General features: G+C 44.6%; 1 protein-coding gene and 1 pseudogene across 1 annotated transcript; one reads left to right on the forward strand and one right to left on the reverse strand.

The window, feature by feature from the left end:
* Nucleotides 1–2,477: 2,477 nt before the first annotated feature.
* ODF1 (outer dense fiber of sperm tails 1) lies at nucleotides 2,478–11,850 on the reverse strand. The gene is made up of 2 exons (XM_003782436.2): nucleotides 11,420–11,850; nucleotides 2,478–3,061 (listed from the first exon to the last, which is right to left on the reverse strand). The coding sequence occupies exons 1-2, from the start codon at nucleotides 11,740–11,742 to the stop codon at nucleotides 2,611–2,613; spliced, it is 774 nt and encodes a 257-aa protein (XP_003782484.1). The 5' UTR covers nucleotides 11,743–11,850; the 3' UTR covers nucleotides 2,478–2,610.
* On the forward strand, nucleotides 4,924–5,578 carry LOC100959068 (annotated as a pseudogene).
* Nucleotides 11,851–14,744: the final 2,894 nt, after the last annotated feature.

Raw genomic sequence — 14,744 nt, forward strand, 5'->3', positions numbered from 1 at the left:
GACTGCCCTGGAACAGGCACCTTCCTTAGGACAAAGGCTCTTACACGTTCAAGTGGTTACAATCCCAGCGGGAATCCCAGTGGCTCCACAGGTGAAATTTTTTCAAAATCATTTTCAAAATAGTTATAACTTAGAAAATAAAATATTTACAAATATGTATTCAAAACATGACAAGACACCTTACGGGTGACTTTAAATTTTAGAAATAATCAATGTTTTTATTCACCTATATAGAGAGGCCATTACTTCTCTAATCAAAAGCAAAATATGTATGCTATCCATTAGTGTTCTTCAATCTTGAGCTTGAAAGATTTAAAGGAAAGTCTGGGAGAGTTTTCTTGGCACCTATAGCTCGGCAGCTAAGGGTTCCAGCCACATACATCAGAGCTGGTAGGTTCGAATCCAGCTTGGCCCTGCCAAACAACAATGACAACTGCAACCAAAAAATAGCTGGGTGTTGTGGCAGGTGCCTATAGTCCCAGCTACTTAGGAGGCTGAGGTAAGAGAACTGCTTAAGCTCAAGAGTTTGAGGTTGCTATGAGCTGTGATGCCATAGCACTATACTGAGGGTAACAAAGTGAGACGCTGTCTCAAAAAAAAAGATCCTGTCCAGAGCTTCTCAACCTTAGCTGCATAGGAAGCTTTGAAAAGTCACAGTGCTCAGGCCACGCCTCAAGTTATTGCTTTAGTTTCTCTGGGAGGAGACCTAGACATCTGGCTTATCAAAAAAATTTGTCAGCCAGGCAAGGTGGCTCATACTTGTTATCCTAGCATTCCGAGAGGCTAAGGTGGGAGGATTGCTTGAGCTTAGGAATTGGAGATCAGCCTGAGCAAGAACAAGACTCTGTCTCTACTAAAAAATAGGAAAAATTAGGTGCCTTTTCCCCAACTACCCTGTTTCGGTGTTGTTTTCTGGGCTAGGCCGTTTCACTGGATGATCCCCAGCAATAGTGTCTGGAAATGCCCACCCACTAAAAGAGTATTCTCTCCTGGAACTGAGAAGTAGCTGGGGATAGAGGGGGACCCAGGAGGGCAGATCTCACCATCTTGTCTTCTATTCCTATTGGGCATGTGGCAGGCAGGGCACCTGTAGTCCCAGCTACTCTAGAGGCTGAGGCAAGAGGATTGGTTGAATTCAGAAGCTGGAGGTTGCTGTGAACTAGGCTGACACTGGCACACTAGCCTGGGCAATAGAGTGATTAAAATAAAATAAAATAAGAAAACAAAAAATATATAAAATATAAAATAAAATAAGAAACTTTTGTCTTCTTAAGTTTTTTTAGTATATGTTTTTTGTTTTATTTTGTGTGTTTTGCTTGGTATCCATATATATATATATATACATATATATATATTTTTTTGAGACTGAGTTTCACTTTGTCACCCTCAGTAGAGTGCTATGGCATCACAGCTCACAGCAACTTCAAACTCTTGGGCTTATGCAAATGTCTTGCCTCAGCTTCCCAAGTAGCTGGGACTGTAGGTGCCCACCACAACACCCAGATATTTTTAGAGATGAAGTCTCCCTCTTGCCCAGGCTGGGCTTGAAACCATGTGCTCAAGCAATCCACTGGTCTCGGCCTCCTAGAGTGCTGGGATTACAGGCTGAGCCACCATGCTGGCTGATATACATATTTTTAAAACTCCCAGAGTGATTCCCATGTGCCACTAAGCCTGAGAGCCACCACTTTAACCCACATGCAGCTGAGACTGAGGAACAGACTCGCTGTGCAAACTGGAGGGTTTTATGTTCCCTCTAAGGTTCGGGTGGGAAACCAGGCAGTATCCTCATTCTGATCCCTCCCCATCATCTTGTTCTTTCTTTATACCTATTTCTGTCCTGATGATAAAGAATGGCTCATGGGCTGTGTCCATGATTCAGGTAATCTATGCCATCTTATGAAAGATGTGCTTTCCCTCCTGAACTTTGAACTGGACTTCTGTGCCTAAAAGCAGTTTTGGGACTCAAGGAGATAGTTGCGATGAATCTTCAAGAAATCACAAACCACCCTGAACTAGAGCGAGACAATCCCCAAAGTTACAGGAATGTTAGAAAATGACAGGCTGCACGGTCTTCCCATCCTCAGTCAGTGAACGTGCTCCCCCACGCCTCTGCCACATACATTTTTATTCTGATTATTCCCAGTAAAAACCTGGAGGAGAGAGAGAGAGTAGCTCCCTCTTCAAAACTCCCCTCTGTAATGGTTTTGAAAAAGGGTTTGCCTTCGCCCAACTGCCCTGTTTCTGTGTTGTCAGTTTGGTTTCTGGGCTAGGCAGTTTCACTGGGCGATCCCCAACAGCAGTGTCTGGGGATGCCCACCCATCAGAAGAGTATCCTCTCCTGGAACTGAGAAGTAGCTGGGGACAAAGGAGGGTACAGGAGGGCAGATGTCACCATTGCATCTTTTATTCCTATCAGTTAACTCTTACAGGGCGTCCCGTGGCAGGTTCAACAAACAGACTTTCACACAACACAGCAGATTGCAGTTATGTATTCAGTTTCCTACGTACTTGAACAACAAGGGCCATGGGAAGCGGGAGAGAAACACTGGAAGAGCTGCCTGGCTGGAGTACCTGACTTCTACTAAGTCATGGGTTCCTACACACACTTTACAAAATCATCTTCCTGCAGGAAAATCGGCTTCCACAGGGATAGCATGGGTTGCAGGGATCACAGGGGCTACAGGGGCTACAGGGGTTGCAGGGGTTGCAAGGGTTACAAGGGCTACAAGGGTTGCAGGGGTTGCAGGGGTTGCACGGAGAGGCGCAGGGGTAGCACGGAGACTCGATCTTGACACAGCTGCCGAGCCCATAGGAGTAGGTCACGTCTTTCTCATCCACACATGGCGGCAAGCTGAACTCTTTGCAGATGTTCATGTAGCTGTACTTTTTCGATCCCAGGCAGTCATACCTGTTCTCCCGCTCAGCTGATACACAGACCTTTCCGTCCTTCACTCGAACTTTAACTTGATCAGGCTCAAAGCCACATACATTAACTGATCCTAAAATGTTACTGCTACAGCAAGAGGAGGCCAGAATCCTATTTGTTGTTCTTCTCAGTCTGGAATTGAGAACAAGGAAAGGGTGGGAGGAAGGTCAGACCTCTGAATTCAGACACAGCTTAAGAAGCATTACTCTGATGTCTATTTTTTTTTGAAGTATCAAAAGTTAAATTTTAATTTAAATCCCAGATCTTCCTCTTATCTATAAAATGGAGAGAATAATACCTACATCTTCAGGCTATGGGAAGGTTTGATGAGATTAAGGCACTTTCATTAACACTGTGCTTGGCACATTAAAAATTCTGCTTATTAATTGCCCCCCCACCCCCACCCAAGTGCTGTACTGGATCAGATCCTGCCAGCTTGCAAGAGCTGACTGTGCACATCTCTTCGCACCTCATTCTTGAAATCAGTCATGGTCATGGTGGGAATACTTACACCATGGAAATGAGAAAATGCCATAAATCAGGATTTCCCCCCCCCCACCATCCACCACAAAGCTTGTGATAGACACCACTGCTGGGGTCCTATGCAACTGTGTGCTGTTTGTCAGCAATCCTGGGGTTTAAATCTTTAGGAATAAAAAATAACACTAGTTGATCAGTTAGGATATGTGCAAAAGAAGTAACGCAAAGTGCCTGAGCACAGACTCTAGGTCTGGAATATCTGAGCTTAAATCTTGGCTCTGACATGTGGACATGAGGAGGAGAACTCTGTGGCTCAGTTTTCTCATCTGTAAAACTGAGACAGTAATAGTAGCCTAAATCACTGGGTTATGGAAAGGCTTAAGCTTATTAATGCATAAGAAGTATTTACAATAGTGCTTGGTACATGGCCAGGCTGTTAGACTTTTGCCTTTTTTTTTTTTTAAGCAATTGCTGAGAAAGGTGCTAAGCATGTTAATCTTTATTTCATTTAAGTTTTGTAACAACTCTGTAATACAGATTATAACTGTAGCATCTTTTTATGCTGAATTTGTATATTTCTTTTCATTACATAAGTTATAGGATTCATTGCAGAAAACTAAGAATGCAGATAAGCAAAAATATAGAATCTTTTTAAAATACCTATAATTCCATATAACACTTAGTATTTTGGTTTTGGTGTTAGACTTTCTTTCTGGGAATGTGTGTATGTTCATGTGTTTACATGAGGGATATTTCTATATACATATAGAAAGAGAGTCTCGTGTGTCTTCCTGTGAAATGCTATATGTACTCTTTTTTTTTTTTCTGAGACAGAGCCTCAAGCTGTCCCCCTGGGTAGAGTGCTGTGGCATCACAGCTCACAGCAACCTCCAACTCCTGGGCTCAAGCGAGTCTCCTGCCTCAGCCTCCCAAGTAGCTGGGACCACAGGTGCCCACCACAATGCCCGGTTATTTTTTGGTTGCAGCCGTCATTGTTGTTTTGGCTGGCCCAGGCTGGATTCGAACCCGACACCTTAGGTATATGTGGCTGGTGCCTTAGCCATTTGAGCCACAGGTGCTGAGCCTATACATACTCTTTTTATCTGTACTTTTCACTTGATAAGTTCTAAATGATTGCTTTAACAGTGTAAGTGTTCACTGTCCTTGTACTGAAAGTTACAAACCAAGACTCTGAGTGAGTAATTACAAAATGATCAAATAGAACAATTTGATCAATTACAAATTGATCAAAATGATCAAATGAGGCAAACAGAAACAACTTGTGTTATACACCCAGAAGATGAAATAGTCATTCAGCCCTGTTTCCACCCCCAGCCCCATGGAACCTGGGGGTATCATGGGGCATGGCCATCTTTCCTGCCCTGGCTGTGCCAAGATGCCCTAAACCATACTAAGGAGACAGAAAGAGAATTTTAGACTCTGAAATCTTTGTCTCTGTGAGGTAAGAAGAAGAACAAGTGCTCTGAAGCGAGAGCTGGACGGGCACTGGGCGACTCTGTGCCTCGCTGAAGAAAAATAACTAAACATGGGCAAAGGAGATCCTAAGAAGCCGAGAGGCAAAATGCCATCATATGCATTCTTTGTGCAAACTTGTCGGGAGGAGCACAAGAAGAAGCACCCAGATGCTTCAGTCAACTCAGAGTTTTCTAAGAAGTGCTCAGAGAGGTGGAAGACCATGTCTGCTAAAGAGAAAGGAAAATTTGAAGATATGGCAAAGGTGGACAAGGCCCGTTATGAAAGAGAAATGAAAACCTATATCCCTCCTAAAGGGGAAACAAAAAAGAAGTTCAAGGATCCCAATGCACCCAAGAGGCCTCCTTCGGCCTTTTTCTTGTTCTGTTCTGAGTATCGCCCCAAATCAAAGAAGAACATCCCGGCCTATCCATCAGTGATGTTGCAGAGAAGCTGGGAGAGATGTGGAGTAACACTGCTGCGGATGACAGGCAGCCTGATGAAAAGAAGGCTGCAAAGCTGAAGGAAAAATACGAAAAGGACATTGCTGCATACTGAGCTAAAGGAAAGCCTGATGCAGCGAAAAAGGGAGTCGTCAAGGCTGAAAAAAGCAAGAAAAAGAAGAAAGAGGAGGAAGATGAGGAAGATGAAGAGGATGAAGAAGAGGGGGAAGATGATGAAGAAGATGATGAATAAGTTGGTTCTAGCACAGTTTTTTTTCCTTGTCTATAAAGCATTTAACCCCCCTGTACACAACTCACTCCTTTTAAAGAAAAAAATTGAAATGTTAAAAAAAAAAAAAAAGAACAAGTCCTCTATATAAGCACAGGATAGTTCACAAAGATGCAGGGAACCAGCCTAGACTCTAGACACAGTGCCCTCTCTGGCTGGGTCACAGGCTTGAAGCCAGTGCAGCCAAGGCCACGGTGAAGCACAGAGCAGGTTGGGTGCTCTCTGGGCTCCCAAGAACCTCCCCATGGTGTGTACATGGGCTGAGAGTCAAAATTCTGTTCAGTTCAGACCTTCCCCTACAAGATGAAAAACTTAAAATCATGCTGTGAAGATAAAAGAGGGCCAAGGGCTCCAGCAAAAGTGCTAGTGGCCCCAGCCAGCTACTGCCATAGCTGATTCTGCCAGGCAAAGACCTCCTGCCTTCCTGGATCTGGGAACTAGATCGATAAGCCTAAGTCGACTCCCAGATCCATCTTCTCTAAGCAACCTGAGTCCCAGAGTTCAATTTCATGTATTTTAGTGCTTGGCTGGCTTCCTCCTTAGACTCTGTTTTTGTCACTCTGGTTCCTCTGGTTCTGTGGAAGCTGCACAGGGGTCTTAGAAACATGAAGCTTGAGGAAATTGCCTAAAAATTCTTGACCACGGGGCAGTGCCTGTGGCTCAAAGGAGTGGGGCGCCAGACCCATATACTGGAGGTGGTGGGTTCAAACCCAGCCCTGGCCAAAAAAACTGCAAAAAAAAAAAAAAAAATTCTTGACCAGGTCATGGTGCTAAATCAGTGGTTATCAGCGAGGGTGTGTGGGTTTGGGAAAAATTGCAGGTGCCACATTTCACTCATCAGACTCAACTCTGAACTTGTAACTTGACTCCTGCCTGGTGATGTACTTATCACCCCACATGGCATTTCCATGGTTCTACAGGGTTCTGAGCAAAGGGAGATTACCTCCTAAACTGGTTATAATGGAGCGGGGAGCTTGGCCACAGTAAACATAGGGAAGTCAGCTTCTTTGGTTCTTTGCATAGCCTCCCTGGAAGCCTCAGCAGATAGCAGTGCCTCTGTCTGTCACTGTGCTGCCACCTCTTCTCCTTACTGACATTGAACTTTACTTACATGTACAACCAAGCTCCTTATGTGAAATATGCTGGGCTCGGCGCCTGTGGCTCAAGCGGCTAAGGCGCCAGCCTCATACACCTAAGGTGGTAGATTCGAATCCCCAGCCCAGACCCGCCAAACAACAATGACGGCTGCAATCAAAAAGTGACCAGGCGTTGTGGCGGGCGCCTGTAGTCCCAGCTACTTGGGAGGCTGAGGCAGGAGACTCGCTTGAGCCCAGGAGTTGGAGGTTGCTGTGAGCTGTGATGCCACAGCACTCTACCCAGGGGGATAGCTTGAGGCTCCATCTCAAAAAAAAAAAAAAAAAAAAAAGAAATATGCTGTCCACACATGATCCTATGCAATCAGCCATCTCCACAAATAGATAAATCAAAATCAACTTGGTCATGAATAAAATACCGAAGATGCCAAAAATGCCTGTCTCTACCAGGGAGGCAGGCCTTCCTCTGGGCTTCAGTGGAGAACTTTGCTTTTCCTCCTGAACTTACCCCATTCCAAAGACCACTTTAATTCAATTCCCCCTTTCTCTTATATCTTTTGCTTTCTCTTTTTTTAAATTCTCTTTTCTTTCCTTTCTACATTTTCTCTCTTCTCCAGGCTTTTGGATTGTTACTAAAGACAATATCACTGAGCTGGGTAGCGTAGCACAGGTGCCTCAGACTCCCCTGCATAAACTTGCTAAAATCCACATGGCTGGGTCCCACCCTGAGTTTTGGATTCAGTAAGTCAGAGGTGGAGCCACAAATTTGCATTTGCTAACAAGCTCCAGATATGCTGCTCAGTACTGGTCTAGGAAGAACACTTTGAAAACCGCTGACCAGGTGGTTAAATTCATGGCTTCCAAACGCAGGCAAACAGGGCTTCAAGTCTTGGTTTTATCACCACCTAGTGACCAAGACAGCTGTCCCTGGTTCTGTTTCATTGTGTATAAGATGAATGAGAGCATTATCCAAAGAGGATGTCACAAGGGTTAGTGAACATGCAGTGCTAGGCACAGGGTTTGTACTCTAAAAGGGTGACTTCTGTAACAGGCTTCACCAGGTGCCACCACCTTCCATGGACTTGTCCTAAGTCTAAGGCTTTAAGTCTTGTATCATCAAACAATGACATCAAGTTCAATAATAGCAACGCACTTGGCCTAGACAGGCAGTGACCCCTACCCTGCAGCCAGGGGGTATTGGGGCTCCTAGAGCTACGGGCATGAAGAGGTTAGGATAAGAAGGGCTGAGGTGCCCAACTCACTTGCACCTATGCAAAGGACACAAGGGGAAACAGGGAGGTCTCCTCTCAGTGGGAACACCAGCCCTTCACCAGCCAGAAAGCTCCCAAGGTTCCTCTCTGTGCCTCCCCACAGCTTAACTATGCTCTAACCTCCAAGAATTTCTCTGAGGGCTTAGACCTGGGTGAGGCACCACTCACCCTCTAAAGAGCTCAGCAAGAGGCCTGCTGCCAGCCTCACTATATCAGAGTGGATTCAATGACAACCTCACACTCTGAGCTTTAATGGGGAATCAAGAAGAAATGAGAATGCAGATTTTTGACATTTTGATGATGCTCCTGGTGCAGGGCTTTTCAAAGGGATCTTTCATTGAGATTCAGGCCAACCTCACACACTTGAGTGAATGGACAGAAACAGTCTCAGGGAGTAGTTTCTAGGTACAGCTACAAATCAAGGCTCATTTGTTCAATAAGACTAGTATCAGGAGTCAGGAGTCAGAGCCACATTAATCAGAGAACTAACTCCTAGGGGGGTGGCTGGGTTTTGGCTGTTTCTCTAGTTTAAGGCCAGAGGACAAGGACAGACAGGAAGTGTGGTGTGATGCTGATGTCACGGTGTCTCATAAAGGAAACCAACTGAGTTCCCTCTGTCCTAAACTCAGCAGAGAGAGGAAGAGTCAGGGGCATTGCTAGTGCTTGGAGCACACAAGGTAATTAGGGGGGAAGAAAAGGAAATATTAAAGAAGCTAAAGAAACAAACGTGCTTACTTGGGTCTCTCCTAAGGAAGACACCACCAAAGAGTTCTTTGAAGCAGCTGCTCAAGGAACAGTGGGAATACATATACATATGTATTTTTCTCTTTTTTTCCTTTTTTTTTTTTTTTTGGTCTTTTTTGTAATAATGGGAATAGATTGGAACTTCTACACCAGGTCTAAGAAAACACCACACACACACACACACACACACACCCTCTCTCTCTCTCTCTCTCAGGAAGACTTGAGAAATGTGGCTCGGCACCTATGGCTCAACCGGCTAAGGTGCCAGCCACGTACACCTAAGGTGGCGGGTTCGAATCCCCAGCCCGGACCCACCAAACAACAATGACGGCTGCAACCAAAAAATAGCCGGGCGTTGTGGCGGGCACCTGTGGTCCCAGCTACTTGGGAGGCTGAGGCAGGAGACTCGCTTGAGCCCAGGAGTTGGAGGTTGCTGTGAGCTGTAATGCCAGGGCACTCTACCCAGGGGGACAGCTTGAGGCTCTGTCTCAAAAAAAAAAAAAAAAAAAAGAAACTGTTGGCCAAGGCTTCTTGCTAGTTATTAGAGAAGCACCCAGAGTCAGAGCAGATTGACTGTTACACAGAAAAACAATTTTATTGTTTTATTTCATGGGGCCCAGGCAACTACAGATCAGAGTCTTCTTTCTTGGGCAAAAAAATCTTCCTGACAACACAGTCTGACATCTGAAAGGACATGTCATAACCAACCAACCCCTTGACATTCTTTAAAGGGGTGAAAGGTCATGTGAATGTGAATTCTAAACTGAAAAAGCCTTCGGCAAGATTTCACACTAAAGATTGTTTTTAAAAAATTGAATCATCACGATATTTCTGGATCTATTTAGTCATGAATCAGGAGCTAGCTTGGAGATAAAAAAAAAAAAAGGCATTTCATTTGCAGAATCAATATTAACAGTGGGAGCCCTCTGGGATTGGGGCTAGGATCATGGCTTAACATTTTCACCCATATTCAGAAAAATTGAATATTTAGGTTTGCAAGTTACACTAAGCCCTTCTGGATAGTGAAATGTCAAGCTGTCAGAAATAGAGCACAGACATTTCACAAGGTGGAGTGCACTGGAAGAAAAGTGGCTGGGGAGAGATAAAAGAGGGTAAGCCTGAGGTCATTTCTAAAATGAATCTGGCGTTACCAGTTCAGAGATCCAGGAATTAATGTAAAGACATCACCAAGCTTCACATACTGCTCCAGGCACAGAAAAAAAAATCAGCAATCACCCAGACACTGTCAGGAAAAGCATTACAAACCAGAGAAAGCACTGTCTAAACTACAGTGTTGATAATTAAGCTTGAAGTTCTGTCTCGTGCATGTCAAGACATAAGGCCTCCTGGAAAAGGCTTGAAAAGCCCAGTTGGCAAAGGGTAAGAGTCATCTTCACCTACAGAATCTGGGAATAGCAGGGCAGCCAGAAGACCAAGGCTGAAAGGACTTGGAGATACTTGCATTCAAGTATTTAAAGGTAAGGGGAGTGTGAACCCAGGTCTGCTCGCAAGAAATCCTTAATTTGGACCAAATATTAAAAAGAGTCCCTGCCTCACAGTGTGAACAATTTGTGTGACTTTAAGAGTAAAAATCAACATTGCTTCCAAAAGAGTGTAGATGACTTTAGAGGTGATAGCCCCAGACTGGGGAGGGCCATTGCTGACCTCTGGTTGTCTGATGACCTAGACAATAACTGCCTTGTGGCCCACTCCAATGAAACTGGAGTGAAATGAAACTGTCACTGTTGTCAGGTATCCATCTACCTGTCTACCTACTTATCTGTGCCCATCTTTTAAAATCTAGCTGCATATTAAACACAGAGTTCCTGTACCTTGTTTTTTGTGCTTAATAACATCAATATGTAGAGAAGATTCACTGATCCTTTTCACATCTACACTTTGTTCCAATGCATGAAGGGACATCATTTATTTAACCAGGGACAGGGCTTTTACCCAGATTTTTCATCTATAATAACAAACTAAATGACATATGTAGAAATTGAGAAAAGGAAATCTTTCTCCAGGCAAAAAAAAAATAAAAGAAAATGTAACAAAACCCAAAATTTTTTAAAAGTGGCTTGTCAAAATTACCCAATTCAATTAAAAATCCTTTGATAAGTATTTTGAAAGCTGTCACTAGCACCACGTTGGCTAAACTGGACATAACTCCAGATGAGTCTTTGTCTGGAGTCCGGGGGTGGGAGGAGAGCGCGCCTACAACACCAAGGAAATGCCTCTATTGTTCAATTTGCGCCCCTGCTCTAAGGCCTCTGGCAAACATTAAAGATTTGATCAATTATTACGACTTCTCCTGCAGTCATTTTCTGTAAGTCCAAATACACTCAAATCACTTTACTCATAACCAGGAAAAATGTTTAGTTTGCTGCTTCCAATGGCTTTTTAATGACACCCCCTATTTCTTTCCCTCATTAAAGCCACATTATTTATCACGTTGGCACCCCCACTATAAACCACCACCACCCTTGCCAGTCGGCACCATTACATCGTCTTTTGAGAATAGTACAATTCCCATCCTGGACTCATTTACTCTTCTTAAATCTCTCCTAAGTCACCAGAGTCATTACCTTGAACCCTTTTAATCTTTGTTCAAGTGTCAATTGTCACCATTTTTTCCCTTCCTCCCTCTTAGAAGGCTAATACACCAACTCTTAAAATCTAAAAGTAACTTATTTTACTTGGCAAGCTCTCTCTTTTCATCCTCTATGGCTCTAATGGCTTTCCTCTCCAAACTTCTCAGAGATGGTCGAAGACAGTAAAGCTTGTAGTCACATAGGCAACACGGGTAGTAGAGATCACACAGGCCACAGGAGCGTGATCGCTTGGAATAGCACAGGCAGTACGGGTACGGGTGCAGGTCGCAGCAGCAGTACGGGTGCATGTACAAGTCACACAGGCATCGCGTGCTCAGCTCGTCAATGCATCTCAATTGCCTCAGTTCTCTGTCCACCTTCTTTATGTCCCTTCTAACACTGTCCAAAAGACAACTCAGTGCAGCCATTACAGTCACACCTTATTGTTTTTTGAGTACCTTTGGGAAATGGCACTCGGGGGAAAAAATTGTTCTAAGCTCTTCTCAGAAGTTTCTTTTAAAAATAAATGAGGCACACATGCTTCACCTGCTTTAAGGTGTGTGTTCTGTGACCTCACTGCCCTCTGAGTATGTCATAGTCATCTGGTTGCCACGTGAACAGCACACAGTCATGGGCCTCAGGGACCCTCCTTAGAGTTACAGAACTACTCTCAGTTCTGATGTTGGGATTTCACTTGCCCTGAAGTCGGGTGGGTCTCCCAAGTAATTACAGTCCTTTAGGGTTCACAGGGGTAACCTTGAATGTCCTTGACTTGTGTGTGCCCTGAAGACAAGCCATGGCTGTGCCTGTGCTCATGAGCTTGGTGTGGACAATGCCGGGAGCCTTTCTCTGTGCCTTTCCTGTTCTAGCCCTGACTTGGGGTGGTGTAAGGTTCTGTAGTACCATGGCTGGAAGGAGGTTCCTCCGTTCCTGGAGAAAAATCTCAAAAGGGAAATGGATCAGTGTGACAGAAAGTTACAAAGTTCTGGTCAGCAAATCTTACTGGCCTGGGAACTTGAAATGTAAGAGCACTACAAAACAAATAAAAAACACATACATACACAACCATAAAAAGTGCTTTCTGGCTCAGCACCTGTGGCTCAAATGGCTAAGGTGCCAGCCACATACACCTAAGGTGGCAGGTTCGAATCCAGCCCAGACCCACCAAACAACAATGATGGCTGCAACCAAAAAATAGCCAGGTGTTGTGGCGGGCGCCTGTGGTCCCAGCTACTTGGGAGGCGGAGGCAGGAGACTCGCTTGAGCCTAGGAGTTGGAGGTTGCTGTGAGCTGTGAAGCCACGGCACTCTACCCAGGGGGACAGCTTGAGGCTCTGTCTCAAAAAAAAAAAAAAAAGTGCTTTCTTGCTCATGGAGCCAGTTACAAACCTCTGTCAAGGAGCCTGACAAGAGGCAGTTGAAAGTGACACAAGAGGGAGACAAGGGCCATGTGTGAGTGGACTCGTAAGGCAAACTAGGGACTTTAAACTTTATTTTGAGCCCAATGAAGGATCGTCAACTTTCCTTTCTATTGATGGAAGTTGAAAGGTAATCAGCCACCTGGAAGATGAATTACCAGGGGACAACAATAGAGGGGTCATCTGCTCCAAGGCCAGAGACAACAAAAGTTTCATGGCCATGCAGCTGGCCAGGAGGAAGTCAACAAAACAGCCTGCCCCACCCATAGACAGGCCACATCTAATCCACTCTCTGCATTGTGGCCAGAGTGACTGTTATGTACAAATCTGTCACCCCCAGCCTAACCCACCCAACCCCACTCACTTTAACAGTCTTCAAAGTCTCTGTCCTCTTCAAAGAAGGACCGAAATCCTTACAAGATGTTGAACATAGGGCCTCTGTCATCTTCTCCCATCATTGTTACTGTAATTCCTCACACTGTAACCACTCACTTCCTCAAAAGCCATTCCTCACTCCCGATTCACTCAGGACTCATACACACACTGTTCTGTCTGCCCCTACACCCATGACCTAGTTAATTTCTATGGCATCTTGCACGTCCCCTCCTTGGGGAAAACCTTCTCTGTCCCCCAAACTAAACATTATCATAACTTGGTTTACATTTCTTTTATAACATTATTTGTCAGTTTCCCCAACCCAGAGCCACAAGGGTAGGGACCTTCCTATTTTTGCTCCCCAGTAGATACCTAACAAAATGCCAGGCCCATAGTATGTGCTTAAAATGTAGTCACTGAATGACCAAATGTGTTAATTAAACAGGATTTCATGACCAGAATGAGGATGGAATCAGTAATGACTCCCAAGTTTCTTAGTTTTGCAAGCTCATGGTGCCATTGAGACAAGAAACAGGAAGAAAATGAGTTTGGGAGAGCTGCTGCACAAGAGGTGCTGGGCACAACTTTAAGGCAGCGATGTGGAGTGACCTGTGAATGACAAAGCCTGGAACTTGAAGGAAATCCAGGATAGAGATATAAATTAGGGGCCCCCAATTACACAGGTAGTTGGAACACTAGGAGTGGGCAAGATCATGTAGGATGAAAGAAGAGGGCTAAGGGACACTCCTGAGGAAAAATAACTAGAAATGGAGGAAGTAAAGGAGCTCATGAGGAGAAACCAGAGTGGTAAGACCCTCCCAGATGGAAGTCCCTGTACAACCAGACCAAATGTGACACTCCCAAAGGCCCCCTGTTCTCACACCTTGACCTAGGAGGACACTTCCGTGTAAAGTGTCTTAGCAAAGAAAACAAGGATCCCCGGAGTATTAGAATGGGAGGCTGGTCCCTTGGGTTATGTGGACTTAGTGAAAAAGCAAAGTTGAATAATTCTGTGGACAAATCACCACTGGGATTTAACCCTGAGGAGTGGACTCTGTCAGCAGGAACATGGCCTGCTTTGTCCTGAGCGCTAATTGCAGGAGTTGTGCAGACTACTCTAGCTCCAAGTGATAGACTTCTGAACTCTTTAGGTCACCTTGAATTCTGTCCCTTAGCAAAATTATAATAGGCAAGTTCTCCATTTTAGATTGTTGAGTACACAATTTCAAGGACTTCCATACACACCCCTTCACATACACGGCACATTATTAAGATGGTTGTAGCCCCGCATGGCGTCAGTGGTTCCTTGATGACATCTTCATGCTAGCGGCTAATCTCACATGTAGACAGAGGAGCCACTGATAGAAACCTGAGAACATGAAGAACCAGGAGATCCAGAGACAAGAAAGTTTGTGACAAAAGAATGAGCCTTTGTCTCTCTTTTTTTTTTTTTTTTTTGAGACAGAGTTTCACTACATCACCCTCGGTAGAGTGCCGTGGCATCACAGCTCACAGAAACTTCAAACTCTTGGGTTTAAGTGATTCTCTTGCTTCAGCCTCCCAAGTAGCTGGGACTACAGGTACCCACCACAATCCCAGGCTAGTTGTTGGTTGTAGCTGTCATTGTTCTTTAGCAGG

Source organism: Otolemur garnettii, unplaced genomic scaffold, assembly GCF_000181295.1.
Source record: "Otolemur garnettii isolate 467f Iridium unplaced genomic scaffold, OtoGar3 scaffold00004, whole genome shotgun sequence".
Lineage (NCBI taxonomy): Eukaryota > Metazoa > Chordata > Mammalia > Primates > Galagidae > Otolemur > Otolemur garnettii.